The 21567-nt window shown below is 36.4% G+C and overlaps 1 protein-coding gene across 9 annotated transcripts in view; it reads right to left on the bottom strand.

Moving 5' to 3' along the window:
• The window catches only part of CYLD (CYLD lysine 63 deubiquitinase), a 62341-nt gene that overhangs the window by 18668 nt on the left and 22106 nt on the right, over nucleotides 1-21567 (bottom strand). For all 9 annotated transcript variants that reach the window (XM_030832990.2, XM_060288652.1, XM_060288650.2 and 6 more), the window contains 5 exons: nucleotides 10376-10474; nucleotides 8695-8811; nucleotides 3488-3867; nucleotides 2439-2604; nucleotides 1154-1295 (listed from right to left, as the gene is read on the bottom strand). In XM_030832990.2, coding sequence (XP_030688850.1) covers nucleotides 1154-1295; nucleotides 2439-2604; nucleotides 3488-3867; nucleotides 8695-8811; nucleotides 10376-10474 — 904 coding nt within the window. The remainder of the gene's footprint in view (nucleotides 1-1153; nucleotides 1296-2438; nucleotides 2605-3487; nucleotides 3868-8694; nucleotides 8812-10375; nucleotides 10475-21567) is intronic.

Below are 21567 nucleotides of genomic sequence, written 5' to 3'. Positions count from 1 at the left end.
AATTCGTGTTTTTTATTAATACAGGTAACCAAGACCCCTGTCAAGGTTCCCATGGTTCAATCATCAGAGATCCTTAAGGAGAATACTAATATCAAGAAGGCAAACTATAGATTGACAGTGTTAAAGGATTAAAAATACGCCTTCAGTACACTGGAAAACTTCTTTGCAAAAGCTGAAAGAAGGCCTACAAATCTGAGTCAAACTACAACAGAGGAGAAAGTTTGGAAACTAATTTCCCAAGGCAAACACATAGCCAATATGTAACCCACTCTAGATATTACACTTCTCTCTCTCCACAGCCCTTTGCAGAAATCTGAATTCCTTTAAATGTCAAAATCACTTGTGAGTGACTAACAGCAGTGACTTGCTGATATCAAAGAAAAAGAAAATTTGGCTAAACAGATTTTTATCAGAAAATCTGAAGAATACTACATCAAGTCTTGCTTTTGTCAACACCTCTGAGAGACAAAGTATTCTGCCCCCAAAATGGCCTACCACTTTTATTCTTCTCCCTTGTCTTTAAAATTTTAACATCCCATTAACTTCCTAATTCTTACAACATGGCTGTACAGAGCTGGCAGGTTATGCTCAGTTTAACTGGCGATGTTCTTGGTTCAAGCTTCAGAGTGTAAAAATTCTTGCCATGTTAAATTGTTCTTCTTTGGAACAAACTACATATACGAGGGCAACTGTGCTTCTACTGAAAATACTTCTTTAAAATGAAGTAGTTTTATGATTGCCTCTGCCTAGTAAAACAAACACACACGCCAGTCAATGGCTTATGACAAGTTATTTGATTTGTGCACAAAGATCCTGTACTTATTCTCTTCAGTCCTATGATTTCCCACATACCCTCAGAATATCTGTACCACCTGTAACACTATCATTCACCTCTTATCCATCATTCACTGCATTATTTTTTATATTAATTTTTTGGATACAGGTACATAAGGCAACATTCAGTAGCTTCCAAGGAGTATATAGTGAAATACAAATCTCCCTTTCTCTCCTGAACCCCAGCCCCCAGTTTCTCCACTCAGAGGCAATTAGCAGTTTCTTTCTCTCTTTCTCTCTCTCTCCGACACACACACAAAGAAACACACACACCTGCCCCCATGGCACTATATTCCTACTGCATTAATTTTAAACTTACCAGAATAAGGTTGAGTCTAAGTAACAAGAATTGTAATGACCCTGGATACCTTTCTTCTTTCCAATCATTATCTCTAAACCTTCTTTTTCCATTTTTGGTGGAGTATTTTCTTCTACTACTTCACTTAAGTAGCCTCCAAATGCTGCAAAGATAAAAATGAAAATAATTCTTTTAAACTATTATAGCTATGTATTCCCATACATATCTCTTCACTTAAAAATCTCTCTTTGGGGCTTCCCTTGTGGCGCAGTGGTTGGGAGTCCGCCTGCCGATGCAGGGGATGCGGGTTCGTGCCCCGGTCCGGGAGGATCCCACATGCCGCGGAGCGGCTGGGCCCGTGAGCCATGGCCGCTGAGCCTGCGCGTCCGGAGCCTGTGCTCCGCAACGGGAGAGGCCACAACAGTGAGAGGCCCATGTACCGCAAAAAAAAAAAAAAATCTTTTTGTATTTTGATGCACAATTTATTACCCAACTTAAAACTAAGTTAAAGGTAGGTTTTGGTTAATTGTTATTCAGCTTGGCTTATAAAAAAAATGCTAATGTTCGTTTTCAACCTTACTTCCTCCACAATTTAAAAAACATTTTAGAGTATCAAGTAACGTAAAAAAGCATCTGCCAAGTAAAATATTTTGTTCCCCAAATATCTTATTTGTCTGAAGATGTTCCATTTTCAAGTTGGAAAAGAAAACAAAAAATTCCAAAGCACTACTTCAACTGTAAGAAAAATTGTTTTTCATAAAGATGGCTTTCCTATTTACACCTGTTTAACCCTCAAGATGTTTCACCACAATTATCCAAAACTGGAAAGGAACAGTATCAGGAAACTGCCACCTACTATAAGTGATGAGATCTGTCGTTCATCAAGCAATTAAAACTACTTCTTATAATAATGCTGACTTCTTGATAAGACATGCTTATTGATGTACTTGAACAATACAGAGAGAGGAAAATCAGTGCCATAACGAAGGCCACATTTCAATCTCTACTTCCTGGGTTGTTGAAAATTAAATGTCTGTAATCAACAGGAAGGGGAAAATAAATCCCACTATTTCTCAATTTTTAAGTCTCAAGCATGGTTTCCTGGCTAATACTTTTTCTAAATGTCCCCTCTTAGGATAACTGTAACTTTCTCATACACCAAGTAATAATCTTTTTCTGATTTAAAAGCTTGATGAAAACTGGCAGGAAAGAAGAAACACTGTTTACTACCAGCTACTGCAAAATGACATGAGGTCAGAACTAGAGTCATTCCAGATTGATGAATAAATGAAAGGCACACAAATACCTAAAGAGTTACAGCGTTCGATCTGATTGGAAACTGGCTGCAGGGACGCAAACCTAGAGTCTGGCCGGCAGCTCTTCAGTTTAACAAACAGCGCCTTCTTCAGGGCACAGGTGAAATACCGAGTACCCCTAAAGGTTCCATCTGTACAGCCTGCACACTCATCTTCCTGAAAAAGAAAAAAAAAGCTTAAACATGCATTATTCTCCATCTTGCAAAGATGGTATACAAAGAACTAAGACTTGTTTCAAGTTTACCCTTTCTTAGAATTCTGCTGTCACACCTGTACTGAGAACTCCATCAGGAAAAAGGGGTTGACTAATCAGTGTTTCAGCCCACAGCTGACGATTTGAGAAATTAATGCCTTATTCCAGCATAAAATCCTCAATGTATTTCCCTTCAGAATACATGTTAAACCTTCCCTGGTTAACTGACTTCCCTGCATCATTTCCAAAAGCATTAAAACTAGTGGGGACAGGAGGCCAGAAGGGGCTGTTTATTTTAACAACCCAAAGAGAAAAATAGCATTCACTGGCCTGTAAACCAACAAATAAAAAAGCAAGAAATATATTTAAATAAAAGCTAAATGTACTCAAATTCTCTTTCTGATTATGAAATGTCAAACAATATGCTTTCTAATCTCCAAAATCTTTCCCTCTACCAAAGATCTCAAAAGGTCACTAAAAATGGTGATTAATCTTAAAGTCAATGATAGAAATATTAGAACTGATTGCAGGAGGGAGGCTAAGAAAAAAGAAAAACTGATAACAGTTTGCTTTCCTTACTGCATTCTGTTTAATATAATGAGCCTAAACATATTAGCCTAAAAATCTACTTTCATTCCCTGAACATAGATCAACTAACATTAAGAATAAGTGGATCAGATGCTTAATGGGTGGCAAAGGATGTCAGGCAGCGTGGTAATAAAATTTTTCTCTAGTGATGGCTTTGTGGATAAATAAAATATGTCACCAAAAAGCAAAGCATAGGGAAAGATCTGTACAAAACCCCAGACAGAAAAGAAATGCAATTTTTAGGTGAAATTAAATTACCAGTTCCAGTCCAGCCAGTACTTCATTGAGTCCTGGCGGCTGACCAATCCAACGGATTACCCCATAGAAAGGAGGATTCTCTTTAACCTCGGCCAGCGAGCCCACTTCCAGGCCATGTGAGTTACCAGAAGATACAGCCAAGGGTGGACTCTCCTGCACAGGTGCATTATTTAGCTCTCCCATCACAGACTGAACGGACAGAGAGAGCGGACTGTGGCTAATACTTCCATTGGTGTTGGGCATCTTTGTCAGACTAAATGGTAAAGAATGAAATCTGTTCTCGCTGGATAGTGAGTTCATGGAAGGAGGTTGCAGTGGTGGTGAAGCGTGTCCAAAGTCTGGAGAGATCTCCGTAAGCGATTTTGCAGGGTCTTCAGCAACTATAAGAAATTATTCTTAATTAGAGAAATTTATTCAAGAATATTAAATATGCCATACATCTCTAAAGATTAATATATACATAAGTCCAACTGCCCACCTGACCTCTTCTAGTATGATTCTCATAAGCATCACAAACTTACTACCTCCACGTCAGTGTTCTTGATTCAACCTCCACGTCAGTGTTCTTGATTCACATCCCCACCTCCAAATTTTTCTTCTTCAGTAAATGGCACCCAATTATTCAAACCAATAAAATATGTTATTGATTGGAATTGTATAGGTTATATTCTTTGTCCAAAATACAATTAAGTTACAAAAACCAATACAAAAAAGAGAGCAAAAAATTTAAGAAAGATGCTTCTAAATAACAAATGAGTCAAAGAAGAAATGATAATGTAAATTTTTAAAATAAAGAAAAAAACACTTGAACACAACTAAAGTAATACTTATAAAAGAAATGTATAGACTTAATAGTTCATTTTAGAAAAAAAGGAAAGGTAATTAATAAACTCAGCATACAACTTAGGAAGTTAGAAAAACAACAGAATAACCTCCCCAAAAGTAGTCAAGAGGAAAGAACACAAAAACAGAAATTAATGAAAGAGAAAACAAACATCCAATAAAAAGAACCAAAGCCAAAAGCTGTTTCATTAAAACAACTAATACAGTTGCCAGGCAGGTACTGCAAATCAGTGTGGAAAGAACAAACTTCTTAATAAACAGCGTTGAGATAATCAACTATCCATATTTTTAAAAAATTAAATTGGACTCCTCTGTCATACTCTACACAAAAACAATTTCCAGATGTCTTAAAGAAAAATGTCAAAGGCAAACCTACAAATTTTGCAAGAGAATATAGAAGAATGTTCTTTATGACTTTAGGGTAGAGAGAAATATCTTAAACATGAGTATACAAACCAAAAAGGAAAAGACTGACAAATATGACCACATTAAAATTAAGAGATACTTGTCCATTAAAAGGCATCATAGCAAGAGTAGAAATATGAGCCACAAACAAGGAGAAAATACTTGTAATCCTTATTTCTGACAAAGGATTAGAATTTGAAAAAGGTCTATAAATCAATTTTTTTAAAAGAGCAGAAAAAAATAGAAAAAAAAATGGGCAAAAGACTTGAAAAGGGAGCTCACAGAAAAAGAAACCTAAATCACCAACAAATCAATGAAAAGGTTCTTGCCCTCACTAGTAAATACATAAAAGAAAGTCAAAATCAACATGAGAGAGCATTTCAAAAGGTAAAGGTCTTAGAACATTAACTGCTGGTGAGGATGAGGAGTCAATGATACCCTTACACAAAGCCGATGGGAGTGTGAAGTGGTATTAACTATTCCGGGGAACAGTTTGGCATTATTTAGTAAAGGAAAGATGTGCATATCCCATGTACATCTAGTAATTCCACTCCTAGGTACATACCCTAGGCATGGGTAAGAATGTTAATAGCAGAGCTGTTAATAATAGCAAGAAAATAAAACCAGTTCAAATGTCCATCAGTGGTCGAATGGATAGTTACATTGTGGTATATTTAAATACCATATTTCACAGAAATGAAATGGAATGGAATGCAATGCTATACAGCAACGAAAACAAATAAATCATCATCACATACTACAACTTGGATGAATCTAGAAACATAATGTTGAGGGAGGAAATTACACAATATACATACAGTCTGATTCCTTGTATATAAAGCTCAAAACATGCAGAACTAACAGTATGCTGTTTAGATGGACAAACTCATAAAGCGATAATGAAAACCAAGAGAGCGATAAACACTAAATTAAAGACGATGGTAGCTCAGAGGAGAGTGAAAAGAACACCACCAGGAAGAAGCGCTGAGGGGATTTCAAAGGGAATGATAATGTTCTTTGCCTTAAAGTGGGTAGTGACTCCATGGGTGTTCACTGTACTTTATAACTTATCCATTTAAGATTCTTTACTGATGATACTTAATCTAAAAATTTTTTAAGTTATTATTTTCTTTCCCAAACCCTCAACCCCCCAAGCCCAACACTCAGTTCCATACAGCAAGATCTGTTGTTTCTACTTCCAAAATATACCTCAAATTTGTCCACCCCTCTTACCCTCTACTATCATCTCCCCAGTCAAAGCCACCATCATCTTTCACCATACAACCAGTCTCTTACCTGGACTCTCTGTCCCTCTTCTCGCCCCTCTCCAATCTAATTACCATACCACAACTAGTGAGATCTTTTTTAAAGTTTAAAGATCTTACGTGATCTTGTATCATTCCCTTGTTTAAAACCATCAATGGCTTTCCAGTACCTTACAATAAATACTAAATTTCTTACCAACACTTACTAGGTCCTAAATGATCCGGCTCCTACCTACCCCTCCAAACTCATTTCGTACACCTCTTTTCCTTGCTTACTCTGCTGCAGCCACTCTGGCCTACTTCCTGTTCCCCAAATATAGTTTCTCACCTCAGGACCTCTGCCTTTACTATTTCCTCTGCCTAGAATGCTCTTCTCAAGCTCTTTTTCTGGAAGTTTCATTCACATCATCCAGATCTCAACATAAATATCATTTCCTCAAAGACTCTTTTCCAAACCATCTCTGGAGCCAGCTTCCCACCAGCTGCTATCACCTTGTTCATTTCCTTCATTGCACATGTCACAGTTAACCTTGTCTGTCTATACATTTATTGTCTATCATACCAACTAGAATATAAGCTCCCTACAACAAGGAACTTTGTTAGTCTTTTCCATGGTTGGATCCATAACACTTGGTGTAGCCACTAACACAATAAAATACTCAATATTTAATTAAAAAAATTGAATAAATGAATCAAATGTTATAAAGAATAGCCTTTAAAATGTATAAGTAAAACAACTACAGATATGATGTTCTTTTACAAGTAAATTGCTTCTATTTTCTAATTTAAGGATGCAGACCTATTCCATACAAATTTCATTACTTCATATGTCTTTCTGGACCAGTTAGAAGGTTACTATATTAATCCAGACAGCAAAAAACAAAGGAAAGGATCTGAACTAAGGCAGTGGTTTCAGAAATGAAGAGAGGGGAAGGATTCTAGTGATATTAAAGAGGAGGAAATCCCTAGGACTTGGTGACATCTGGATGTGACTAATGAGAGAGAGAGAGGAAGTCCAGGATGAAGCAGAAACTTACATTTTAGGCAACTGGACTCATGTCTCCATCTCCTGGCTCCGTAAAAACATAACTCACAAGGCCATCAGCGACTGCCACCGGCTAAATCCAACGGGTTTTTGTGTGGTCTTTATCTTATTTGCCCTCTCAGAAGCATTCGACACTGGTGTCTATTAGCTCCTTGGCTTGTTGGCCCAATAACCTCTTGTTTTGCCCACATCCTCTGTTTTGCCCACATCCTCTGTTTTGCCCACATCCTCTGGTTACCTTTTCTCTGTCTCCTGTGAAGACTTCTCCTCCCAGCCATTATGCTCCTCAAGGCTCAGACTTCAGCCACACCCTCCATCCCTACTTTCTCCATAGGTGATACTATTCACAGGATTTTAATCACCACATACGTGAAGGCAAACTACAAATTTATTTCTCCAGCTCTTAACATCTCTTTTAAGCTCCAGATCTGCATATGCAACTGCCCGCTTGACAAATCAACTCTGGGAAGTTTAAAAGGCTCCTCAAACTCAACATATTCGAAGCAAATCCATCACTTTCCTCCACAATCACCTAATCCATCACCTTCCTCCATCATCACCTACGTATGCAGGCCAGAAAACTAGGAGTCATCACTCACATCTCTTTCTTCCTTACCTCTCACTTTCAATCTATCTGTGAATCCTGTCAATTCACTTCTGATATCTCATAGCCATCCACCTCTCCCCATCCCTTCCCCAACAAGTCTAGCCCCAGCGACTATAATCTACGGCTGAGCCTATCAGCAGCCTTCAACGGTGTCCTTGCATTCACACAGCCCCTGCTTCAGTCCACTGTCCACCCTGCAGCCACAATCATCTTTTCAAAAGGCAAACCCTGCAAACCCCTTGCAAAATCCTTCAGTGGCTTGCCATTTCCTTTTAATAGGATACACCAGGCTCCACGTGCCCTGGCCTTGTTTGCCATTCCATTCTCATCTCATAAAATGTTCTATCTCTCCGTTCTGGCTACTCTGGCTCTCTTTAGTCCTTGGCAAACACCAGCTCCATTTTACCACAAGGCCTTTACATATGCTGTTCTTTCTGCCTAAAACGTTCTCCTGCCCCATTTCAATTTGTTATCTATCACTCCCCTGGTAAATCTAAGCTCATGTCACTTCCTCCTAGAAATATCCCTGAGCCCCTCAAGTAAAAGCATCCCTTAATATACTCGCACAGCATCATATGCCTTCCTTATACCCATCAAGACTGCAATTCTTCATTTGTTTCTGGCACACAGTAAGCATTCGATATGTACTTGTTGAACAGATGAACAAAAGAAAAAAGAATAAACCAGAAGAAAGTGATGTCCCAGAACCAAGGGAAGGTAGAGTTTTTTAAAAGTGGTATCAAAAAAAAGGAAATCAAGATAGTAAAGTCTTTAAATGATTCAACTGATTCTAGAGATCTTCTACCTTAAACAGATCAATGAAGTGCAGAGAACAAGCTGCTAATACATTTTCTAAATATTACATTAGCCTTAACAGCAGTGCAGCTCAAATTGTGTACAATATTTTAATTCAGCAATATTAATAAAGAATGGTCTACTCATTCTGTTTCCAAAAACTATCTATATTGGTGAAAAAGCCATTTTTTCTCTAGTGAGTTAAAAGGAGAGAATCATTATAAAGAACACTAAAATTATAGATTACCTTCATCAATATACCATGAATTTTTTGATTTGGATTGTGGTTGTGAGTCAACAGAAGACCCATTTAAGGTATAAAATAATTCAGATCTGTTTCTATTTCCAGGGTCTGAGGTAGATCCTATAGAACAAGAAAAGTTCCTTTTAAAAATAAAGTCAATATGACGTGAAAGTTTTTCCGTAAGAGAAAATAATATGTATATGGTGTTAACAATTATTTACACAACCAACAGATGTATACAAACACAATATATTTTATTAGTACCTTCAGCTTTTAAAATTTTGGTAACCATTTTTGCAGTGTCAAAAAGATTCTTCAGCCCAAGAAACAATATAAGAGGAGAACAGGAGTTAAGTTAAAAGAAAAGCCTGCTTTTTTTTTTTTTTTTTAAACAAACTGCTTTAAAAAATCATTTCACGTACTATGGCTTATTTCCAAATGTCAAAATCACCATTCCCCAATTTCATTTAACGAAGCTCTTGGTTCACAAACTTAACATATTATTTTAAAACGGCTGCCCTCAAAAGAAGGCAGTCTTCGAATGTATATAAATAGATGCATAAATTAAGTTTAAAAGATTTAAGGTTTAAACATTTTGGAATTTAGTCAACAAATCCCTTGCTGAATTTCTTCATGTCTCTGAAAAAGTGAAGCAGTATTATTTCTTATACATTAGATTTATTAAATGTAAGAAAATTTAGTGTAGCTATGCCACAGACACATCAAGACATTCCCCCTGCCTCATTACTAAAAGGACATGCTATCGTTGAGAGCAGTGGGGTCTGAAGAACCTACAACAAAATCTGATTTCTCTTTCAATTTAAAGCAGATAACTTTACACTTCATACCTATAACTAAGATCTGCTACAACATAAGTAGTACACATATCTTAAGAAAATCTTTAGGCTATTCATATTTAAGTGAGAGTAGCAAATTGGTGCTAACCTACCGAGATCCATAGGTTAACATAAAAAATACTATCACTTATATATTCTATTAATTCTACATCTCCCAGGGTCCAATGTCACATAAAATATTGCTTAAAGTACAATTTCCTTTTAAATAAGCTGAAAAAGTTTTCTTCACTAGATAATTGAGGAAAAAATATTCTTTTCTTAACCTACATCTGAGTTGAAAATTCTTGCAGCTTTTTAAATTAGCTGTTTAGCTTGTATAACTACCACCCTATACATCTATGAAATATGTGGAAGCTAACCAAAACACAACTAAAAACTCCACATGTATTGTAAGGGAGTCTCTGGAAGAAAGACAAAAATTTTTGCTTAGTGGTTTGGAATTTAATTTGTGCCACCTCTGTTAGCAAAATCCACATAATCTCTAGTATATTTTATCCTATAAACATTATCCATAAATGATTATTTTGTACAGTGTGACTCTAAACTATATATACAAATGTTACAAGTAGGGAATTCCAAAAACCAGCATATATGGACCAGAAAAAGACACAGGTCCCCACAGGAAACTTTTCATCATTTAGAAAAGGTTGCGAACCCTTGGCTTAAGCAACACCATCTATAAACATTTTTTAGTAAACTACTAAAAATGTTTGCAAGAAGAAAGTCTACGTATACATTAAGGAGTAATACCTTTTAACCTTTTTTCAATGCTATGGCAAATAAAAAATCATGTAAATAACTAAGAACTGTATTCTATTAATCCATACCTGTAGCCTTTGGTTTATTATGACTGGATGAACCTTTGTCCCCAACACCTCTTGACATAAAGGCTAGTTTGGGAGGCCTCCTTTCCTGTGTAACGCTATCTGAAACAGTAAACATGTTTTTTAAAGATAAAAGCAAATTCTTATAGAAGAGAAACAATTGAGCAAATAATGACAATAACAACAACAATCCCTTTCCAATGAAAAAACAGAATTTTCAGAGTAGTTTTACAAATTCGTCAAGGCCATAAAAAGTACTGGAAAAGATCATACCAAAAATAAATCATTGCTGTATTTCAAAACATAATTTCTACAAGATAATACACCCCAAGTACAATTCAGCTATGTGCTTTAACTTCTTGAAAATTTAACCACTTTTAATCAATTTTATTTGATATGTTGAAACACCACCAAGAAAACCTTACTCAGTTTTTTGCAGGATTTCCCAAATCAGTATCCCCAGAACACCCCTGTGTGTTATGAAGTGTCCCACTCTCAAATATCTCTAGAAGATGCTGAGATAAACAGACTTCTTTACTGCATAACCCCAGAACCTTTAATATGCTGATATGCATTGTGAATCTCTCAAAAAGGGATATAATAAACTTATTTGATAATGTTTTTGGTGCCACTCTACTTAGCATCTCAGATTAATATATTTCATGGGACACAGATTGGAAAAAGTCTGGTTAGGTATATGTATCAGTTTTTAAAAATATATATACATGTTAAGAATAACACAAACACATATACATATAAGAGAAAAAACACAGAGAAATACACAAATGAATAATGCAGAAAGCCAGAGATAAATAGCAACAATATTTCTGAAGAAAACACTTAAAACTGTTTTGAAAAATTGGTGCAATAATTTTGTTTTTGATACAAAGACTACTTTAAACCTTAAAGGCCAGTGATTTTCATAAGATATTCACAAAAACTCATCAAGCAAATATAGAAAAGTCAGTCTGGAAAGTTTTCCCCTGGAAAGTTCAACATATCCGTGGAGTCCAACATGACACTTAAGAGTCCTACCTGATAAAGCTATGTATCAGCAAAAACAATATCACCCACAGTGGATTTTGAGAACAGAAAAAGAGGGAAAGTTTTACATTTTAAACACAAGGGCTATTTTTTTTAAGAAAAAGGAAATAATATTGAATTAATTATATATAAATGATGCTTGGTAACTTTTTTCCACAGTTGGAGGGGGAGAAGAATGCATTATTGAACTATATCTTAACTGTCTCATAATGTGATCAAATGGAATATTATTTTAGTTCAAAAATTATACTGAATAACCATGTGTTTAACCAAGTGATATAGTAAATGTGAGGCTATTTACCAATATTTTTATGATGTTACCATTCCAATATCTCTAAATACCACATGTGACAGCTACTGTGAAAGTAAAACTTCTTAGTCACTGGCAAAAGTTTCCAAATTACAGCATACAAATTGACTAAAGAAAACTAACTCCCACTATTAACTGTAATTAATTGCATGTAAGTACATTTTGAAAAGATCTTCACATGTATACCATAATCTATATACACTATACAGTTAGTGGTGATTATAATAAAGGCAGAAAATGGTCTTTACTAAGGCTGCCTGGCAGTACCGAAAGGCCAAATGGATGAGCCGGTGGTGACAACTCTGATGGTGATGCTAGGGGAGCGCTCCAAGGGTTAGGAATATGCAGGGCACTGGAGTTGGAAATGGTGGTTATCTTCTGCCAAAGACTTTGTCATGGGGGAGGTAGGGGCTCAAATATCAACTTTGAGGAATAGGACAGTCCTGCAGAATTCTATGCAGATAAAGGGTCACATGCCATATCTAACTTGCCCTCCAGCAGTTACATACCAACTAATTCTTTCCTTATCACAACTGTATTCATGATCCAAAATCAAAGGCTTCCATCTTAAATGAATTTTAAGAGATTACCATCTCAGGAAAAGGCAAGTATGAGAAAGTAAACAAAGTAAGGAATAAATTTGGCAGGCAATTTTGTGAGATTAAAACAATCCTGATTAAAAGATATTAAAAGAGATAGCAAGACATGTCCACCAAACGGCATGTATAAAATGTTCATAGCAGCCTTATTTGTAATAAACAAAAGCTGGAACAATGCACTCTACAGGAGAATGGATAAACAAACTGTGATCTGTTCGTGCAATGGAATATTACATAGCAATAAAAAAGAATAAACAACTGATATACAAAACACCATGGACACTGTGTTGAGAAAAGAAATGAAGCCAAAAGCACCCATTATATATACACAGCAGGAGTGCGTTCAAAATGGTAAAATTAGAAGCCTGCCCATCACTCTTATCGATTTAATCAGAAAAAGAAAAACCTCTGGAAGAAACTTGGGTTGGAAATCATAACAATAAACCAGTGAGCAATAACAAACCACAAGAAATGTCTGTGGATTTGAATGACCCACTAAATTGAGAAAATTGCTTAACTGAGGTACTGCTTAACATCATCAGCCACAAGAGCATAATTCAAACCCAAATGAGAATTTAATATCCATGGAGAAATCTACTGAAGAAAATGTAAGTTTACTTGGGTAGAAAGAAGAATTATAAAACCCAATACCAAACATACTATACACAACAACAAAGCAAAAATCTCCTTACAGTGAGACTACTGATCAAAGTAAATATTTTCCTTATATTTTAGACAATTTTATATGAAAAATTGTTCAAGAAATCCTGGAAGGTCCATAGAGATAACATCAGGGTTGCATACTGTGATCTAGTGCTTCAAAATAACCTTTTGGCTCTAATTGTCTCATATGAGAGAAGTCCTGCCTATACAGACAACATTCAGGGTGATTCAGACTGACAAATCTCTACAGAAGGCCACTTGGCATTATCTATCAAAATGTAAAGTACACATACCCTTTGACCCAGCAAGTCCACTTCCAGGAAGTTATCTTTTTTTTAAGATCTTATAAATATTTTAATGTAAATATGAGTATAATATATCCCATTTAAATACTCAGAAAAGTATATTGATGGCACACAAGAAAAATCTACAGATGACATGATATTGAGAGAGACAAAACACAAAAGGACAGAATTAGTATCCAAAATGATCTGAAAATGGAAGACTGGATAGTTCTAACGACATGAAGTTAAACAGGGACAAATGTAAAGTCCTGCCATGTGTCCCCCAAATCAACCATACAAATATAGATCAGAAGCAGAAGTACATGTGAACAAAATTGGGGATTTAAGTCAAGCGTAAGTTCAGGAATCATTAATTCATTAGTTTATAAGTGCATTCATTTAGTCAAGAAATACTACTAACTCCATGCAAGGAAGGCATTACCGTGTCTCTGGGAATATAATTCAAACTGTGACAAGGCAGTCCCAAAATCTTTTCTTCCAAAGTCCTGTTCTATTGCAATAATTAGTCTACATACAGACTACGGTATTCTGTTCCCCTCTAGGTGTCCAAGTGTCAAGGTGTCTTTAACAAACCAGGTCTTATTCAGAATATCTGGAAGGCATGCGATATGAGAAATGGCTAAAATGACTCAAACTATTTAGGCTGGAGAACAGAAGAGGTAGGTGTCAAGGACACTCATCTTTGAATATCTGAGGGTTGCTACAAGGAAGAGGGGCTGGATTTGTCCTAACTTCATCCCCAGTTAGAACTAGAATCAATGAGGGAAGTTATAGGGAGGTAGAGGTAAGCACGTATCCAAGGAGAGACCTTTTCACAATTAGATCTTTCTAAAATGAAATACTCTAATTTTCTTCAGGACAAAGTGACTCTTCTATCAAATGAACACGTAAGTAATGTTTTAGCTATACTGGATACATGCAAACTGAAACATACATATGACATTACTCACTGAAGCATTGTTTATAATAGCAAAAGACTGAAAACAGCCTTAATGCCCATCAGTAGGGGACTGGTTTCAAAAAACTGATACATTTTGGGGCTTCCCTGGTGGCGCAGTGGTTGAGAATCTGCCTGCTAATTCAGGGGACACGGGTTCGAGCCCTGGTCTGGGAGGATCCCACATGCCGCGGAGCAACTAGGCCTGTGAGCCACAACTACTGAGCCTGCGCGTCTGGAGCCTGTGCTCCGCAACAAGAGAGGCCGCGACAGTGAGAGGCCCATGCACCGTGATGAGGAGTGGCCCCCGCTTGCCACAACTAGAGAAAGCCCTCGCACAGAAACGAAGACCCAACACAGCAAAAATAAATTAATAAATTAATAAACTCCTACCCCCAACATCTAAAAAAAAAAATTGATACATTTATAAAATGAAATACAATGCAATAATTTAAGCAAAAGATTAAGTATGCAATTTATGTACTAATATAAAATGATCCCTATGATCGATCTACTGTTAGCTTTTTTTAAAAAGGGGCAACTTACTCTTCTGGGAAGATAAGTTGGTGTACTTTTTCCTATTCCTCCTGATAAGTACAGCTAAAAACTCTGGATGTAACATATAAAACAAAACTGAGAAGCCTCTGAAAGGCAAAGAGGAGAAGGCAGATGAGCTAGGGAGCACAGGACCTAAGGAGTGACACGAGATTTCCCTGGGTTTTCTTATTGCCTCATATATCCTAGACTTAGAGCTGAAGAAGGCAGCAACCTGGAAATGCCAACGGGGAGAGGCAAAAGAAACTCCCAACAAAGGTATCCTCTCATTAGTCAAAGAATGAGAAAAGACAAACCCTAGTTAGACAGAAACTTTCAGACAATAATCACTCTATTGCAACCAAACACAGCGGCCACACCCACTCCAACAAAGGCCAAGCGGGGAGTCTGGACTTCTGCCTCCACCTGACCATAATGAGGTGACACACACCCCTTGAAGCGGCAAAAACAAAGTTTAAATATGATCTAGAATCTCAGAATATAATACCCAACTGTCCAAGTTTCAAATAAAAATCACTCATTATACCAAGAGCCAGGAAGATGCCAAAAAGAATTTAAAAAGACAGTCAATAAATGCCAACACTGAGATGACAGAGATGTTAGAATCATCTGACAAAGATCTGTAAAGCAATCATGGTAAAAATGCTTCAATAAGCAATTACAAACACACTTAGGAAAAAATGAAAAATAGAAAACTTTTTACATAAAAGATAAAGAGAAAGGAATATTAGCATACCACTAAACAAAGTCATCAAACCACAAAGGAAGAGAGCAAGAGAAGAAGGGAACAGAGGAGAAATACAAAAACAGCCAGAAACACTGGACTCCATAAAAATCTAAATCTTTTGCTTTGTGAAAGACTCTGTTAAGAGGATGAAGAGATAAGCTACAGACTGGGAAAAAAAAATTTGCAAAGGACTAGTGTCTAGGATATATAAAGAATTCTCAAAATTCAACAGTAAAAAAGCAAATAATCCAATGAAAACATGGGCAAAAGAGATGAAAACAAAATTCACTAAAGAAGATACATAAATGGCAATCAGTACATGAAAATAGATATTCAACATCATGAGCTATCAGGGAAATTCAATTAAAACCGTAGTGAGATATGACTACACACATCTCAGAATGGCTCAAGTAAAAACTAGTGACCATACCAAATGGTGGTGAGCATGTGGAAAAACTGGATCACTCATAGATTGTGGACGGTAATGTAGAATGGTACAGCCACTCTGGGAAAGTGTGGCAGTTTCTTAAAAAGCATGCAAATACCACATGACCAGAAGTTGCACACCTGGATATTTATACCAGAGAAATGAAGACTTATGTTCACTTGTGTTCACTCTACACAAATGTTTATAAGCATTAGTTATAACAGCTAAAAACTGGAAACAAATCAGATGTCCTTCAATGGGTAAACTGTTAAACAAATAGTGGGACAGCCATAACATGGACTGTAACTCAGCAATAAAAAGGAACAGACCAGTGACACACACAGCATGGATGAATCTCTAGAGAATTATGCTGAATGAGAAAAGCCAAGCTCAAAAGGATTCTTGAAATGACAGAACTGTAGAAATGAAGAACAAATTAGTGGATGCCAGGGTTAAGGAGAGGTTGGGGACAAGACGGGCAGTGTGACAATAAAAAGGCCACATGAAGTATCCTTGTGGTAATGGGAATGTTCTGTATATTGACCATATCAATGTCAACACCCTGGCCGTGATCTTACACTGTAGTTGTATAAGATGTTCCTTTGGGGAAAACTGTGTAAGGGGTACACAAGATCTCTCTGTATTATTTCTTACAACTGCATACAAATATATAATAATCTCAAATATTTTTAAATCATGTATCTGACAAAGGGCTTATATTCAGATTTATAAGAATTCTCAAAACCCAATAATAAAAATAAATTAACAAGAAATTGGCCAAAGATTTGCATAGATGCTCCACCAAGGAAGATATACAGATGACAAATAAGCACATAAAAAGATGTTCAACATCACTGGCCATCAGGAAAATGAAAATTAAAGCTACAACTAGATGTCACTATATAGCTATTAGAATAGCTAAAATTTATAAGACTGACCATACCAAGCGCTGGCAAGGATATGCAAAAACTGGGATTCTCACACACTGCTGCTGGGAATGTAAAATAGTATAACCACTTTGGAAAGACCGTTTGGCAGGTTGCTGTTGTTTTGTTTTGATTTTAAAGTTCAACAATCACCTACAATAGTACCAGCCATTCCACATCTGGGTATTTACCCAAGAGAAATGAATACCTATGTCCATACGAAGACTTATACATGAATTTTCATAGCAGCATTATTCATAATAGCCACAAACTAAACAGAAACAAGCCAAATTCCACCAACAAGTGAATGAAAAAACAAAATGGTATATCCTTATGCCTATAGGGAAAACATGCTGTCTTTCCCTTTGTTCTCATGCTCACAACAATTTTGACACTTCTGGCCACCAAATGTGTGAGGAGTTTTCCCACACTACACTAAGCTGTGACACCAGCTGGGTGTCCTACAATTCAATTTGGTTCTGACGCTATCTACCTGGGGTTAGCGGCAAATCCCACAAGTTAAGGGCTCAGTCCCAAAAGACCGTAAGCTTTGCGGTAACCTGCAAGCTCTCAAAACCCCATACTATGGGAATGTTTATGGAGACTTCATCAGATAGGCATGCTTGATTACTAACTCAATTTCCAGCTCCTCTCCCCTCTCCAGGGAATGCGGCTGTGGCTGAAAGTTCTAATCATGGCTTGGTCTCTGTAGTGACCAGCCTCCATCCAGGAGCCCACTAAGAATCACCTCATAAGAACAAAAGACACTTCTATCACCCAGAAAATTCCAAAGGATTTTAGGAGCTCTGTGTCAGGAACCTGGGTCAAAGACCAAACATTAGCAAGACTCAGGGGCAGACACATATATATATATTATACATTTATATATATTATATATACATTATACACACATATAATATATATAATGCATATATATAATATATATTATACATATATAATATGTATTATTCATATATAATATATATATATTATTTCTCACTATAGAATGGAATACTTCTCAGCAACAAAAGGGACACGTGGATGAGTCAACAAATAATTACGTTGAATGAAATAAGTCAGACCAAAAAAAAAAGAATACATCCTGAGTTACTCCATTTATATAAAATTCTAGGAAAATGTGAACAAATGTACACTGACAGAAAAAAGATCAATGGTTGCCTAGATTTTGGAGGATGGGACACGCAGATGGAAGGAAGCCAGCACAAGGGGGGCATACCTCGGGGTGATGGACATGCTCACTATCTTGACTGCGGTAAAGGTCTCACTGGTCTACACATTCGTTAAAACATAACAAACTATATACTTAAAATATGTGCAGTTTACTGTATGTCAGTTAAAACTCACTAAAATTGTTAAGATTATAAAAAGAAGGTACAAAAAAGTGTATAAAATATGCAAACACTGAACAACAAAGAAACGAATTAATCAAGAAGGATGCAGAAGATAATTAGGTAGTTGGGGGGCAATGCTAGGAGGAAAAGGTCTCATACACCCTTTGAAAATTCTGTGCGAACATGAATGTACTACATAATCTGAAAAACAAAATTAGTATTACATTCCTAACCCCCAAAACTAAAAAAGACAACACAGATTGGACTAAAAAAAGCAGAAATTTAGGGGAGGCACTAATTGATATGCTTCATCACAACAGGTTTAAGAACCTGAATATAATGTCAAATTAGATTATGTTAGAGGTTTTTAACATTTAAAACAGTAACAAACGGGACTTCCCTGGTGGCACAGTGGTTAAGAATCTGCCCGCCAATGCAGGGCACACAGGTTCCATTCCTGGTCCAGGAAGATCCCACATGCCGCGAAGCAACTATGCCAGTGTGCCACAACTACTGAGCCTGCACCCTAGAGCCCACGCGCCACAACTACTGAAAGCCGGAGCACCCTAGAGCCTGCGCACCACAACTACTGAGCCCACACGTCACAACTACTGAAGCCCGCACTCTCTAGGGCCCGTGTGCTGCAACTACTGAAGCCCGCATGCCTGGAGTCCATACTCCACCACAAGAGAAGCCACTGCAATGAGAAGTCCAGGCACCACAATGAACAGTAGCCCCGGCTCGTCACAACTAGAGAAAGGCCGTGCACAGCAACGAAGACCCAATGCAGCCAAAAACAAATAAATTAAAAAATAAAAAAAAAACAGTAATGAAGAGATGAAAAACTCTTAACAGGCTGAAGACTCCTGCATTTTTAGTCAATGGTATTCTTCAGAAGCCTACTGTAACAAGCAACTGAATAGGATGAATTCTTTCCTAATCTCATCAACTGTTCAACCACTTCCAAAAAAAATTTTTTAATGCTGTAAATAATTTTGTCCTACAAGTGAAGGTAATAGGGCAAGAAAAAAAACTAAGAAACTAAATGAGATTATGACTATTTTCTTCTCTCTCAAGAAATGGGTGTTAATGATGACATGAAATATAGATGAAGACCTATTTAAATAAATGAAATTAATTTTCGTTTAGACAACTTTGCTTTTTAAAGTCTATTTGCAAGCTTTATTTTGTTGGCAAAAAAGTATAATTGGTGTATTATGTAATAAAAGCTGGTATCATTCCTAATTATCTTCTATTCATGGTTTATGAAAATCAAGGTTTAAAAGAAAAAAAAAAAGCATTCTTTGCCTTGCCTGTCACACTGCTCTGAGAGCCAGTAACAATGACAATGATTGCCACTGATCTATAAGATCAAAGTTTGCCTGACAAGTGATTCCTAAGAGATTCATGTAACTAATTTTGATTATTTTAATCTTACATCACTATTTAAATAAAATGTAATTGTAAATGTTTTTGAAGATAAATACTACTAAAGATGAATTCTTTGTGAGGTTATATATAATTCCATCACATGAAAAATAGAAATGGTAGCTTTTTCTTTTCTTTTCTTCTTAAGTGCTACTGTAGAACCCAAGATCATTTACATTTCAAACCAAATCGAGATATGGAAAAAGTATACAGAAAGAAATACAGCTCTGGAGTTGGAAAAAAAGGGGGTGGGGGCATTTCAAATCTTTATTCTACGGCAAACTGAGAAAAACACAATTAATTATACATAAGCCAACCTCATATTTCAGGTATCTTTTTCTTTCTTAAATTATAATACTGAACTAATGATTTCCCCAGCCTCCCAACTTACTTGATATAATGAATTATATTTAGTTGTAAAATGGAAAATTCAAAGAAATTCAATTAAGGTACGTAAAAAGGATGGTTATACTAATAAGGTTTTGAGCTTTCGAAAGTACCCTTTGGACATTTAAAACAAAAAAAAAAGGTAAGAAAGAAAGAAAAAGAAATACCCACAGAGATATTTGATTTGGTAAGACAAGTTAAATTACATTTATCCATGTGGTTCTGGTGAGACAATATTAGCATAGAGTTGATTATTCCTGTAAGAATAAATAATGAAAGAAAATTGGTTTTACAAGGGATTCCCCTTAGCTATCCAGCAAGTTATTATAAAATTAGCATAACTCACAGAATTTGCTTATTAGGACAGGGCTTCTCAACCTCGGCAAGGCTAACATTTCAGACCAGATCTTTTTTTGTGGAGGGCTGCTTGCTGCATTGTAGGATGTCTAGCAGCATCTCTGTCTCTATCCCCTAGATTCAAGCAGTACTCCTACCCCAGATGCGTTGATCAAAAATGTCTCCAGACATTGCAAAATGTCTTCTGTGGGCAAAATCACCACAGGTGGAGAACTACTACTGGCTTACAACTAAAATGACCTTCTTATGAAGGTTTTGTACTAATGCTAAAAGTAAAAGTAAGGGCTTCCCTGGTGGCGCAGTGGTTCAGAGTCCGCCTGCCAATGCAGGGGACACGGGTTCGTGCCCCGGTCCGGGAAGATCCCACATGCCGCAGAGCGGTTAGGCCCGTGAGCCATGGCCGCTGAGCCTGCGCGTCTGGAGCCTGTGCTCCACAACGGGAGAGGCCACAACAGTGAGAGGCACGTGTACCGTAAAAAAAAAAAAAAAAAGTAAAAGTAAAACAAAACAAAAAACTTAAAAAATTGCTTAACATACCAAAAAAAAAAACAAAACAGTAAACTGACAGTCTAAAAAGAAAAAACTGCAATGGATACCAATGCATGGATGATTCTGATGTTGTAATTGGCAGATAAGAATTGTAAAGAGGCTATTATAACTGTGCTTAATGAAGTAAAGAAAAATGTGCTTATAGTGAAGGAGAAGATAGGAATATCTCATCAGAGAAATAAAAACTAGAGAAACAAAAAAAGGAACTGGACGGGAAGTCTTAAAATACTTTTAAAAACTTAAAAATACAATATCTCAAAACATAATGTATTGGATGTGTTAAAAGCACAATGCGGATAAAAGAGGGGGAAGTGAATAAAATTGAAGGTAGAACAATAGAATTATCTAAAGAACAGAGGGACTAAAATTTGAAAAAAAATTAACAGAACCTTAAGGATAAGGGACAATACCAAAAATTTCGACATATATCAAATTGAAGGTACAGAAAGAGAGAACACTGAAAGGAACAGAAAAAACATTTGAAGGAAAATTGGCTAGACGTTTCCTACTTTGTTAAAAATATAAATTTACAAATCCAAGAAGTTTAGCAAATGCCAACCAGGATAAAGATGAAGAAAATCATTCTGGGCACATCATAGTTAAATGCTGTAAGCCAAATATAAAGTCTT

Source organism: Globicephala melas, chromosome 19, assembly GCF_963455315.2.
Source record: "Globicephala melas chromosome 19, mGloMel1.2, whole genome shotgun sequence".
In the NCBI taxonomy this organism is placed as follows: Eukaryota; Metazoa; Chordata; class Mammalia; order Artiodactyla; family Delphinidae; genus Globicephala; species Globicephala melas.
This window is presented reverse-complemented; position numbering and strand designations above follow the sequence as displayed.